General features: G+C 31.5%; 1 protein-coding gene across 1 annotated transcript; it reads left to right on the top strand.

Moving 5' to 3' along the window:
• The first annotated feature begins 8,050 nt into the window (after positions 1–8,050).
• Positions 8,051–11,762, top strand: LOC143560572 (putative pectate lyase 1). Its single transcript, XM_077048852.1, has 5 exons — positions 8,051–8,101; positions 9,172–9,243; positions 9,740–10,486; positions 10,569–10,707; positions 11,308–11,762. Exons 2-5 carry the CDS (start codon positions 9,233–9,235, stop codon positions 11,527–11,529), a joined length of 1,119 nt encoding a protein of 372 aa, XP_076904967.1. The 5' UTR covers positions 8,051–8,101; positions 9,172–9,232; the 3' UTR covers positions 11,530–11,762.
• Positions 11,763–14,800: the final 3,038 nt, after the last annotated feature.

Below are 14,800 nucleotides of genomic sequence, written 5' to 3'. Positions count from 1 at the left end.
AAAATAACACAAGATGCATATAAAAAAATAATAGCTAATTATAATTGACTTTTTAAATATTCTTCTTTTATTTTAACATATTCCTAAATATCTAAATAAAAAGTATCTATCTTTTTTCAACACAAAAAGACTAATATAATTAGATGGATAGGTTATCTATCTTAATTATACGTAAACGAAACCTTTATAAACTCTCTGGTTGCTTCCTACATTCTCTCAAGTCACCAGATTGCTTTATTTGTAAATGAAGGCTTCTCATGTATTTGATCCGAATTTACGAGTATGGGTCTCACCAAACCCAGATAGCCCTTAAACGGGTTATAACATCTCTTTAAATTAAACACTAATTTCACCAAATATTTTATATGGAAATCCTATAAAATAAGGATATGATAAAAAATAATATCCAATTTTTTTTACAAAAAAAAAAAGAAGATATTATTCATAGTTAAGAAACAATTTTATGGTAAAAAAAAATAAGCAGGTCATGCGTATTACCAAACCCAGATAGCTTTTAAACCGGGTTATAACATCTCATTTATTTGTGAAACCATTTTATCATCAATCACTGAGTATATTATTAACTTCTTTACAATAAATAAAATTAAAATCCAAAACAATATATAAATATTATAAACGAATAATGTAAAACAACCCCCGTAATAAAGGGAGATAAAGTCTATCTATAATATATATAAACGAAACCTTTAAAAGTTTTCTGGTTGCACTCTAAATTCTCTCAAGTCATCAGATTGCTTTATTTGTAAATGGAGGATTCTCATGCATTTGACCCGAATTCACGGATATGGGTCTCGCCAAACCCAGATAGCTCTTAAACGGGTTATAACATCTCATTAAATTAAAAATTAATCTTACCAAATATTTGATATGAAAATCCTATATATAGGGAAATACTAAAAATTAATGTCCGATTTTTTAAAAAAATGATATTATTTATAATAAAGAAACAATTTTATAGTAAAAAAAATAAGAGGGTCAAGGGTCACAAAATCAAGATAGCTTTTAAACGGGTTATAACATATCATTTATTTGTAAAGCCATTGCATCATCAAACCCTAAGTATATTATTAACTTTCTTATAATAAAGAAAATTAAAATCCAAAAAATAAATATTAAAAAACAAAAAATGAGCGGTTCATGGGTCACCAAATCCAGATAGCTTTTAAACGGGTTATAACATATCATTTATTTGTGAAACTCTTTCATCATGAAACCCTAAAGGCACGTTCGTTTCACATAATATAATAGAATTGGAATTGAAATTCGCATAAGATTTGTAATTGGAAAGAGATGGATTTGGAACCTAAACATTCCAATAGGAATTGAAATTGGAAGAATTGAAATCTAATTCCATACTTGATGTATTCGTTTAACAAATGAATTATAATCTATCACTACAAATGAATTGGAATCGTTTTTTTAACGATGATAACGGCGAAAATATTTTATTTTTTTAGATTTTTAGATTTTTTGTTTTTTATGTATATTTTGCGTTATTATTTCTTTGAAATTTGTTATAGGTTTTTTATTAAGATGAAAAAACCCTCAAAAAAATATTCAAAAAATAATAATAATAATAATAAATTCGTAACTAAAAATATAAATCAAAAACAAAAAAAAAGAAAAAAACTAAAATGTTTTAATCGTTGTCCTCGCAAAATAAAATAAAAAAACTCAAGGATAGATTCCAAAATTCCTTCACATTTTGGAAGGATTTGAAATTCATTTAAGCTTCCTCTCTCCCAGCAAGCAAGATGAGATCACCACTTCTCACGGACTTCCTTTACTTCGTAACCTTAGCTTTAGATATCCTTTCATAGATTCTCAAACCTCCGACGGACATAATATGCATATCTCGCCCTCAGCCATAGAGTCATTTTCCCCCCTTTTTCACTATCTCGCCCAGCATATCTGCCAGGAGCAAGAGCATATCCAAGTCCCATATTCGGTTGAATTAGATCTAGTAGCGCTCACTGCTGAGGCGAAAGAAGGGAGCAAGATACGGCCAAAAAGCCGGAAATTCTCACGTAGGAATAAGCGTAGGCCTATAGCGCGCCCTTCAACCAGGAAGAAGTGCTTTTCTTGGCGAAGCGAGGAAGCACAGTTGCGCGCCTCTCAAAGAAGTTTGCGCGCCTCTCAAAGAAGTTTGAAGGAAATGAATTCCAATTCCAATGCTTTGAACCGAACATACCAAAATGGAATTAAAATTCCAATTCAAACGAAACGAGCACGTCATGTCATAGGATTTTAATTCCAATTCCTTCGAATTCCCACGAATTCGGTTAAACGAATGCGCCCTAATTATATTATTAGCTTTCTTACAATAAAGAAAATTAAAATCCAAAAAATAAATATTAAAAAACAAAAAAATGTAAAACATCCCCAGTAATACGGGGGATAAAACCTAGTCTAGTATATAATATATATAAACGAAACCTTTAAAAGCCCTCTGGTTGCTCCCTAAATTCTCTTAAGTCATCAGATTGCTTTATTTGTAAATGGAGGCTTCTCATATATTTGACCCGAATTCACGGGTATGGATCTCACCAAACCCAGATAGATCTTAAACGAGTTATAACATCTCACTAAATTAAAAATTAATTTTACCAAATATTTGATATGAAAATCTTATAAAATAGGGATATACTAAAATTAATATCCATTTTTTAAAAAATAAAGATATTATTAATAATGAAGAAACAATTTATAGTAAAAAATAAGCGGGTCATGGGTCACCAAACCCAAATAACTTTTAAACGGGTTATAACATATCATTTATTTGAACCCTTTCATCATTAAACCCTAATTATATTATTAACTTTCTTACAATAAAGAAAATTAAAATCCAAAAAATAAATATTAAAAAACGAAAAATGTAAAACAACACTCGTAATACAAGGGATAAAACCTAGTTTATTATATAATTAACTAGCTTTTAAACCCGTGTATTACACGAGATTTGTTAAATAATAAAAATAAATAAGGTATGTTTTTTGAAAGAAATGAACAATATTAAAGGTAAGAAGAAAATAAAATAAATACTACAAATAATTAGACAATCTAGTCTATGTTTCAAGTATATTTAGAGAAAAAAATACTGTCTCTAAGGCCTCAATTCTATTTATCAATTCATTATTTAAGTTGTTATTTTTATCTTTATTAGTATAAAGCCACTCGGCGTATAATTCATCAGGGGAGATTTTTTCTAATGTAAACAACCATATTCTTCTTGCTAGTATTTCCTCAAAAGTTGACAAACTCGGAGGATATGTAAAAGATATTCTTATAATCTCAAATTTACAAATTAGAATGAGATGACCCATTACAGCAATATACAATATTTTTCAAAATTGTTTTGACTCATTATAACCCATTTGTCAAAATTGTTTTGACCCGTGACCCATGGATATATAGGATAAATAAGATTAGGAATTAGGGAATTGTAGAAGAAATTATAACCCATTTGCCAAAATTATTTTGACCCATGACCTATGAATAAATAGGATGAGTGAGATGAAAGATTAGAAAAGAAATTATAACCCAATTGTCAAAATGGTTTTGCCCATAACCTATGGATAGGCAAAATGAATGAAAGGAGAGATTAGAACAATCATGAATGTGGGATTACCACATCATCCTTATTTTTTTTTTTATTAGTAAAGTTAGATTAGATTAGATTAAATTATCATTCAACTAGTGTAAAACACATATGTTTAATACGGTGTACAATAAATATATCCATACGATACATATTCATGTATTCGCATTCCTAACAATAAAAATTATGTTTATATAAATATAACATTATTGATAATTTCTTTTCACGTTGGCTTTTTGATGACATGAACCAAAGCACTCAATTAAGTTGGTACAATATGTTGATTTGAGAGATTTTCCCTTAAAAGGGAGAGGGTTGAGAGAAAAGGACCATTACAATATTATTATTTAAATATTTTATTTATAAAATCAAATTAAAAAGTAGAAAAGAAAATGGGGAATAGAAAGATGAGCGAGAAATGTTTTCCAATGATGCGAGTCACCAAGACTACCAACCATAATATTGCTCTCTCATGTAAAAAGCCTTCGATGGGGGGCTCAATGACCCAAACTTACCACTTTTATAAAAATAATAAATAAGATTATTCTACAAATTAAAACGACATGTTAAACCCTAAATAAAGTAATTAATGATGGATTTTATCCTGAAGATGATATTGAGTTGATCGGTGGGTTATTAGCCGGTAGTTATCCAAAGAGCCGTTAAAAAATTTTATTAATAATATTCAATTCCACATTCAACCATGCTTGCTAACGATATTCAAAACAAAATTATACATTGTTTTGTGAAATATTCGGTAGGTAGATATTGTATTGAACCCCTTGTTGATTGCACTTGGAATTTACCCAAGTATTAAGTTCTCAAATTATGCAAAGAAACAAATAATCATATTTTCTTTTAAGTCAAAATTTGCATTTTTGACCAAAACATGTTGTTTTCTTATTATGCATAAGCTTACGTTATTTGAATTCTTTAACGAGAGAGAGAAAGATATATTTAAGGATAGACTGTTTAATGCAACCGCATGTAATGCATTTAAAGGAAGTGTACAAATGCAATATGCAATCTCAATATGATATTGATTTTGAAAAGAACATCCTTCTATAAAGAAAAATAATTTAGGCAAAAAAAATTAATTAATTAAATGAGTTAATTATGCAAATATGGTTGGTCATAGTGACACATGTGTGGTCAAAATTTAGAAGTTCTATTTTTGTGTCACGTGGTTTTTATTTTATAACATGTTTGGGTTGTAACACTTTTGTTATATTACCCGTTTAATTTGTGTAAAGTCCTTGGCAAAGCTAAGAAATTCTTTGTGTAGCTAAGTCGAATGAATAGAGAAAAAACATACCACGTCCCTTATCCCCTTGAAAGTTTGGCAAATAAATTTGGCAACAACCACAACGTTTCAGTCTACCTAAATCCTTTTTGCATATTGGCAGGACCGCTTTCGAAAAGCTCTTAAAATTTCGAAATCAGGGACGAAAAAAAAAGGCCTTGATAATCAAGTTTTTAATTGCATGATAATTAATTTGATAATTTTATCAATTAGGCTGAACTTCCAAAGACTAGTACAAACAAAAGCAAAAAAATATATTAGTAATAATAAAGTTATTAAAAAATTATTAAAAATGACCATTATAAAACACAAAAGAAAGTTTGTATCTATAAAAAAATGGATGACCACTAATGGTTATAAAACATAAAAGAAAGTTTCTATCATAAAAAAAAGAAATAAAAAAACAAAAGAAGAAGAAAGGAAGACCACTATTGGGAATTGAAGCTATGACCTATGGCTTTGGTTCCATACCTTAGCTTTCTTTCCATTATGAGCCTTTTGGAAGAGTATCCTTAGGTCTGTCACCCTCCTTGACCTCCCTTTGGGGCAAGTCTTCATGTTGGTAATTATGGCTTGATACACATTCTCGCAGATCCAGATCCTTGTGATATGGTTTAAATTGGAATCTTTAACCGTCGTATTGATAGTTTCATATGCCATTGCCATGATGTAGCTTCATATGACGAGTGTTCATTGGGTTCATTTATACACTGTCATGTTTTTGTGTCTTTTTGCATGGGAATCAAGATTCCGTCTATCACAAATAGATCAAAATGAAACATATGCGATGACATATTGTTGTCCTAGCTACAAGTATATTAATAATAAATGTTGATAGTTGGATTATCAAGATGATTGGGGAAAACTATAGTGTTGGATTCATAGTTATAACAAAAGCGAGTACATGAACTAATAACTAGACACGATGTACACCAAAATTGTTTGTTTTCAACGATACTTATGTTTAACTTGCCAATTTCCTCATGTTTATGTTTTATGATTTACTTGCGTTACTTTTGTTTATGGCTAAGTTGTATTGTGAATAGTATGTGTTAGGGAGATTGCTAGTTCTATTTTGGATGGATTTATCATAGGTAATGACCAAAAGTGTGGTAGCCTAGAGAGCTTGATTGTTACTAGAAAGAGCCAGACTTGATTAGATGATTAGACAATTGGCCTTGAAGACAATGATCTTCACAAACCACAATGTATGACCATTCTCACATATGGAATGTTGTGAACCAGGATTCATGCTCACACTATTGAGGACTATAATACTTGGTGTTGTGAAAATTGATTAACACATACAAAGTTTTTGAGCTTGATTCACAATTGGAATTGTGGCATGAGATTCACAAGTTCAGTATGATATTGTGGAAAAGGTTCACCAATATTGGTTATAAGCAAGGAACTATATGGGATCGTAATCACCTTAACCACATGCTATTGAAGTATGTTATTCAAGTAAACTTCTCAGGTTTCCTCAATCTATTACTATGCACATTTGTGCAGTATTTGATCATTATAGTGAGATTAGTAAGAAGAAACTTTATTTGATGTACACTGCTGAAAAGGAAAAATACACTTTTAATTCTAGATATAAACTAGTTGAATAGATATATAATTGAAGAATGAATTTTAGAGAACAAAAGGACCCAATTATAATAGAGAGACAAGTAAGCGGTCATCAAGCTGCGTCGCCACCCCCGCTTTGAATGGCAAACCCGATCCGACTGAAAACAAAGTCATAGTTCTTTGGCATCGATAAGTTACTGTACACGACCCGCTGAACTTTTTCTCGAAACGTAATAGCTTCGGGGGCAAGGGACCCAAATGCATCAAAGACAAAAGGAATGAAGACATAATGATTCTCGACACATGCTTTCTCATGCTTAGCAATTTCTACACAAAGTTATTGTTGAGTACGCGGGGTATTAAGAAGTTGCGAAAAATACGGTTGTGTAATGCGATAACACCTGCATCATTGGCTTACAATGTTTCCACCGTAGCCTTACAATGCTTGTGATGTTTTCATTCCAATACAAATCATTTGCATTGCTTTCAAGAATGCAACATATTTTCATGTTTGGTTTTTAATGCATTATGCAAACAATTAATTAAGTTTGTGGTTGTAAGTATAAACCATCTTTGTATTGATTCAACGTTTTCCTGTTGTCTATAGTTGTATATTTTTGATGTAATAAATCATAAAGATGTGAAAAAGTACATCCCACAAGTGTTTTGACCTTGAAGTTATATTTTGTGTCATTGAGTTGTTATAGTTTGCTCGTTTCTCTTTACCATAAATTCATATTTTTATAATTGCACTTCATAACATTTCAAATATGAAACGAAACCGCTTTTTGGTCTTTTTTTAATGAAATAACATCTTAAAAAGTTTATTAAACATAGTTTTTATTTTATTCATTAAAAAAAAAAGAAGATTCAAAGCTTCTAACAGACTGTACAATTTCCATTCAGTAACCATTGCCGAGAATTTCGGCAGCAATTGAAAAATTAATTTCTACGCAAATAATAAATAATAGCTAAAAAATAAAGCAGAAAACATATCCTCACAATAAAATAAAAGGATAAAGATTAAAAAAAAATCCAATTCTGCTGGAATGTTTGTACGGACAACGAGTAACCTAACATGAGATCTAAACCCGACCCGAATGAACCGGAATAGTGGATAATGCTGACATGGCATAGTAATGGAATAGTTAACTTTGGTTATACTGAATACAACAAATTAGACGATCGTCGGTGAGTGAGTTAACTAAACCATGGTTAAAACTTAAAATCGTCCTTTTGTAACCCGTCAATTTCTAACGGCCGTTAACATGCTCTCTATAAATGAAGCCGTTAATGATTTGACTCCACACTTTCATTCTCCCTGTAAACTCACACATGGCAATGGCGGTGTTTCGGTGTTGGTTTTTGTTGCTAACTTCGTTGATTATTGTCACTGTTTCAGGTGATAAATCGGATCTACTCAGGTGTGATTCAATTTCTCACTTACAGAAAATGAAGCTTAATTCTAAATAATTGTTGAATGCTTATATGGAGTGAGAATGTAGGGGATTTGAGCTCATATTAAGATGATGTTTAATTGTTTCTTGCAGTGCTGTTGAATCAGAGCAGTTTCAGAGGTTGAATATTTCGTTATTTGAAGCAAGGTATGCTCTGTTTTTATTTTAGCTTGAGAAGTTGTTCGTTCATTACGGTATCGTAATCTAAAGAAGATAAATATTAAATATTACCGACGAAAACCAAATCAACAGACGGTTCGGCTTTTTAGTGTTAAGTGAAATTAACCGATCCAAATCTTTCATATGTTTATATCTCCATTTCATTTCATGCAGTGTGGTAGTTTGGTTTTGGAGAACCGAACCAATTTTAGTTATGGGTTTGGTGGAGATAATAACTTAGAGATCTGAAACTATTATAGACATTATTCCTCTTTTATTTCGTCTTTGTCTTCATTATTAAATGTTAATAATGATTCGCCATTTCACACAGACTCGTAAATATTTACCTGTTTCCGACGTGTTGATTTTCTGGTTATTTCTCTCTCTCTCTCTCACTCGAATGGTTGCAGAGTTGTACTTTCTGCAACCTTCCACTTTCTACGTGCATTTAATGGAATACATGTCGGTTCTTCACTTTTTACACCTTCTTGTGGTGGTACTTTTTACTGAAATGCCTTAGCTCAACATCTTTTTGATGGCGGGGTATGGTATTTGGCGTGCGTCACCTTTTGTGTTCTTTCACTCACATTCCCAAATTGTATCATTTTTCATCAATGTGGAAGCCTGTATGATACTGACACACATCTACCAAAGTCATCAAAATGTTTGTTAGAAGGGTTTGCTAGTTAATTAAAATTTCATATCAATTTCACTTAGATAATGGGATTTTAACTAACCATCTGTTAACTCATTTGTTTTGGTTTAACCAGGCATTACTAAAAATATCTAACAAAATAAAAAAGTGGGATTGGTTATTTGAGAGTGGCCCCACCTAAATGTATGTTACTAGTGTAACTGGTACCCCTTAATGCCTCCGCCTTAACGACCCGGTGTGGTACAGCCGCCTTGGTGCCTCACAAGAAGAAGCCTTAGAATTTCCGTTTTAGAAATAAATTGTATATTGCATTTTTATGATCTTGAAAAGTGTCGTTAGTGTATTTTTAATGGAAAATTATTACAAATCTTGAAAAAGTATATTAATTTTTATGTTGATGCAGAGCAAAAGAGTCTCAAACTTTGAATGAAAAGGCAGTTCAAGACCCTGAGGAGGTGGTTTCCATGGTTGAAATGTAAGAATCTCAATAATTTTTATTTTTTTTTATAAAATCATGTTTATTTTTAAAATAAAAACAACGGAATCCTGTAGCTATAGGTTTTGTTTAAATAAGAGAAATTTATGATGAATAAATGAATAAATTTTGGTTTCCCCACATTATAAATTCCAAAATAAAAGGTTTTTAAGACAAGGAAAAAAAGGTGTTTATAATTGCATTAACTAACCTCAAAGGGTAGTTGAGGCATTAGTTACCCATCTTTAGTTTCGCTTAAAACACAAATATCTGATCTATAACGATTAGGCTATGTGTTATGATCACGTGACTATGAATTAAAAAGTGACACCACGTAGACATATGTTATTCCGCTCTTCACGACAGCCATTTTTTTGAGTTATCAAAAGGGGTTGCGGCGCAGCTTGTTGCCCGCTTACCTGCCCTGCCACTTCATTGTAACTCGTTTGTTCTACAATGATATAGGAATTGATTTTATTCTTGATAATTATAACAGGAGCATGAGAAACAGTACTGAAAGAAGAAAATTAGGATTCTTCTCATGTGGGACCGGCAACCCAATCGACGATTGCTGGCGGTGCAACCCAAACTGGCAAAAAAACCGCAAACGACTTGCTGACTGCGGTATCGGGTTTGGCAGGAACGCCATTGGCGGTCGTGACGGGCGGTTCTACATTGTCACAGATTCCGGTGATGATGACCCGGTCAACCCGAGACCCGGCTCACTACGCCACGCTGTTATCCAAGACGAACCGCTTTGGATCATGTTCAAACGTGACATGGTCATCCAACTTAAACAAGAACTTATTATGAACAGTTTCAAAACCATTGACGCGCGTGGAGTCAATGTCCACATAGCTAATGGCGCGTGCATCACCATCCAGTTCGTCACTAATGTCATTATTCACGGGTTACATATTCACGATTGTAAACCGACTGGAAACGCGTTGGTTAGAAGCTCACCGTCTCATTATGGTTGGAGAACGATGGCGGATGGGGATGCAATTTCTATCTTTGGGTCGAGTCATATCTGGGTTGACCATAATTCTCTCTCTAACTGTGCTGACGGGCTCGTTGATGCGGTTATGGGTTCGACCGCAATCACAATTTCTAACAATTACTTCACACATCATAATGAGGTTATGTTGTTGGGACATAGTGACTCTTATACTAGGGATAAACTAATGCAAGTGACTATTGCTTATAACCATTTTGGTGAAGGGCTTATTCAAAGAATGCCAAGGTTGTTGAATTTGTTAAATTTTACACCTTCTTTTATCTATTCATATGGCAATGGGAGACTTAAATTTGGTAAAAATGTGTAGATGTAGACATGGATATTTCCATGTGGTGAACAATGACTACACCCACTGGGAGATGTATGCTATTGGTGGAAGTGCAAACCCCACCATCAACAGCCAAGGGAACAGATACCTTGCCCCTACCAATCCCTTTGCTAAGGAGGTAATGTATATGTGATCAACAACTTTTTTATTTACTACTATTGAGATAAAACATTCACACTGGGTCCCTGGTTAGGGTTGTTTAGAAAGCTCACGGCTTGCTTGATTTTATCTACTCGAGCCAAGCCAGGGTCATGACTTGGTTTGCAAGTGAGCCCGAGCCATGGTTAGCTAGGCTCATAGCTCGCTCGATAACCAGAATAATAATAGTTATTAAAATAAACAAAAATAATACTTATAATATGCTTCTCGATCTTTAAAAGATAAAAAATAATACATGTAATGTTATAATTATCGTGTTTAAACATTTTATATTATGTGCATGTTATAACTATTTATTTTTCTTTTATATATCAATATTTGTAAAAAAAAATATTAATGAGCCAGTAGCTGGGTCGAGTTTTTAACAAGCCAAGCCGACTCGTTTAAATTCGAGCTCAAGCCCGAGCTACCCTTGGCTCGACTCATGAATAGCCTTAGTAATAAATACCCTAAAGTCCTAAATTGAAATTGTGACAACTATTTTTGACTATTGGTCTTGTTGATAATTTGATACATAGTCTTAACTAGATATTAATGGAATTTAAATTGAAAATGACAGGTAACAAAGAGGGTAGATACAGATGCAAGCCAATGGCATGGATGGAATTGGAGATCAGAAGGTGACTTGCTTCTTAACGGGGCCTATTTCACACCATCTGGTGCAGTAGCCTCAGCAAGTTATGCAAGGGCTTCAAGTTTAGGTGCCAAGTCATCTTCCATGGTTGCAACCATCACTTCGGGTGCTGGCGTCCTTGTTTGTCGCCGTGGCCACCAGTGCTAGCCATCGTATCATAATCAACCACTTTACGTTTCCTTAACCACCACCACCGCCACCTATATATAATTTTTTATACATCCTATTTGTTTTTTTTTCTTTTTTATCCACCAATTATTGTTGTGCAACCTCAGCCAAGCTTCAACAAAAACAAAACCATATGGAGCGGGTGCGTAGCGTTGTTCATCCTCATTTATCCCCTTCTGGTGACCAGACCGGACCGTTTGTATTGTTGTGTATTTACGAATATCGGTTTTATTTCTCTTTTTTTGTTCTATTTATCTTGGTAATGTTGGTTACTCTCATACAACTGTATTTGTTAAAAGTTAAAAACTTAAAACCATGAGTAATGAAATGAAAAAAGAGAAAAAGAAGGGGAAATTATTTGTTGTGGAGTTTATATCTTTACACTTTTGTTGCACTTTTTTGCTATGGTAAACAAGAATCTTTTTCCTTGCTTTTGGTTACCTTTTTGTTGTGGATTGGTGACTAGTGTTCAAGGATGGGGTATGAGTGTATTTGATTATAAGTTAAAACTTGACTTATTGCTAATATTTTGATTTTATAATAATAATAATAATAATAAGTAATGATGTAAGTTGAAGAATAATGAAACAGACAATGCATATGTAAATTCTTTTAGATGTTATTATCAAAAGATCATCAAAATCCAGAAGATGCCCTATAATTAATAAAGGATTTTAAGGAGAGGGCCGAGGGGTTAGGGTGGGGTGGTCAAGTGAAAGGTTAAGAGGCATTCATGTGAGGTGTGGACCTAACCACATAGTCCCATGTGACTCTAGTGGTGGGTCGGTAGGACCTATCTCCTTTTCAGTTCCAACTTATTTTTCATCCTACAACTTCGTTGCCACATTTACATGAATATGCGTCTTTAGGTTGTGTGGGGTTGTGACCGCTAGCTGATACAGAGTTTTTTAAAGGTTTTGAGTTCAAGTCTCATGAATTAAAAGAATTTGCCGTAAAAAAAGATGTCTTTAAGTTGCAAATGGTGTTGAAAACATATATACATATTCTTTTAACCATGGTAAAATTTTATTAATAAAAAGGCCACAAGCAATATCACAGTGAGTAGTACCAACGCGACCAACTAACAGATCAATATCTTGAACTAAGTTCAATCCAAGTGAAACGATGCAATTTGTGTCTTCAACTATGTTTGCTTGGTATGTCTAACTTTGTTGAACCCTAAGGCGTTATGCATCCCTAATAGCGTTCGATGATATTTATCCCATCACCTATCAATGTCTTTGTTTGGTTTGTTATAATATTACCCTTTCACAAGAATGATAGTTCGTGAATCTTACGTATAAGCCATTTTAATCTTTAAACAAAATACAAATTTTATGTAAATCTACCTATATATTAAAAAAATGGGTTTTCAAGAAACCTTTCTTTTTTATAATTAATAAGTAGTCTTCAAAGCGGCACATGACAATTCCTATTATGTTTAATTATTTTAAATTCAAAATTCAATATCTTTCCTTTTATTTTAAATTAACAAGGAGTCAGTGGGTTTTCCATCAAATTCTCTTTTTATTTTTCACCAAGTTTTTTCAAAGTGACACATTGCATTTCTTAATTATTTTTAATTACTTTAATTCAATTTCAAAATCAAACTTGCGATGGCTATCATATTCAGAATTTTTTCCATCCAAATTCACATGTTTTAACCCTAGCAATCACTAACTATCATATTACATTGAAATTCATCAGTATTCAAGGTAACAATCAAACCTTTGTAATCATATTCATGTTTCACATTCACAGATTCAATCGGGTTAACATCCTCAATCGGAGTCAATCGATTCATCTACACATATTCAATCGGATTCAATCGATTCAAAGGTTCAATCGATCAATCTTCTTACTGCGATTCATTTAATCCGAATCATGTAATCTGATTCACGTAGTTGATTGATATGTAATCTGCTGTCTTTCAATTGAAACCCTAATTCTATGATCATTATATAACACCAATTTTTTACTTAGAGATATATCACAAACAAAATAAAGTATGTGATCAGTTATGGATAATTATTATTTAAATAAAGACATATTATCTTTAAAAACACATATTAAAATATCCAAAAAGCAAGTTGATATAGTAAAAGATTCAATGTTTAATAGATTAACGAGTAAATGTCTTTGAATATGCAATGTTTGAATTACTTTTATTCTTAGTTGATTATTTTCGAAGAACTATGGACTTTTTTATTGTTTTTAAGGAAATGATATGTTCTACATTTAGCAATACTACTTTGCGAATATCTCTATCTAATATTACTGATGATATATTTCTCTAAACTCTTATTTTTATTATTGATTACATAATAGTTATTTATTTATTTAGTAAATTTACCATATTTAATTTTTTATTTTTTTTATATAGGTATCACCAATAAGAATTTAGTCTCTATACAACAAAGATTGACTACAAATTGTAAGTTTCATTTTTTTAACTAACCATGTTACTATCACTATTATGTCATATTATATATATATATATACATATATATATACATATATATATATATATATATATAGTATCAGGATCATATGAGAACTTTTTAGAAATTGAGAACTATGGGAACAATTTTGGATCACAAAAAAACCCAAAAATAAAAAAAATCATAAAACAAAAAAAACACAAAAATAAAAAAAGTAAAAAAACCAAAGTTCTTATTTTTCATCCCGGTTTCTAAAAAAAACGTAAAAAAAAATTACCAGTTTAGCTAAATTATACATATACATATGTGTATAATATGTACATATATGTACACACATATTTTTTCCTATACACATATGTATAATTTATTATACACATATGTACACACATATTTTTTCCTATACACATATGTATAATTTAAGGTAAATGATAATGTACATATGTGTACATTACATAACTAGAGATTAAATGAAAGTGTACATATATGTATAGGTATAATACGAATTAAAAAGAAAAAAATCGGTTTTTTTTATTATACATATATGTATAATATGTACACATATGTTTTTTCCTATACACATATGTATAAGTTAATGTAAATGATAATGTACATATGTGTATATTACTTAACTAGAGATTAAATGAAAGTATACATATGTGTATAAGTATAATACGAATTAAAAAAAAAAATTTTAATGAAACCAAAATGAAATATAAGAATTTTGGTTATTTTACTTTTTTAAAATTTTCGGTTTTGTTTGTTTTATAATTTTTTTAAATATTTTTTAGAGAGTTTTTTAGTGGTCCAAA

The sequence above is a fragment of the Bidens hawaiensis genome, unplaced genomic scaffold, assembly GCF_021521415.1.
Source record: "Bidens hawaiensis isolate Kalapana, Puna unplaced genomic scaffold, B.hawaiensis_p1.1 tig00020412_1, whole genome shotgun sequence".
In the NCBI taxonomy this organism is placed as follows: Eukaryota; Viridiplantae; Streptophyta; class Magnoliopsida; order Asterales; family Asteraceae; genus Bidens; species Bidens hawaiensis.
Note: the sequence above shows the minus strand (reverse complement) of the source record. Positions and strands in the feature narration are given on the sequence as shown.

Excerpts from the sequence above, each read along its gene's own strand:
- LOC143560572 (XM_077048852.1), top strand. Across the intron at positions 10,487-10,568 it reads CTTATTCAAAGAATGCCAAG|ATGTAGACATGGATATTTCC; the intron begins GTTGTTGAATTT and ends AAAAATGTGTAG. Across the intron at positions 10,708-11,307 it reads CCAATCCCTTTGCTAAGGAG|GTAACAAAGAGGGTAGATAC; the intron begins GTAATGTATATG and ends TGAAAATGACAG.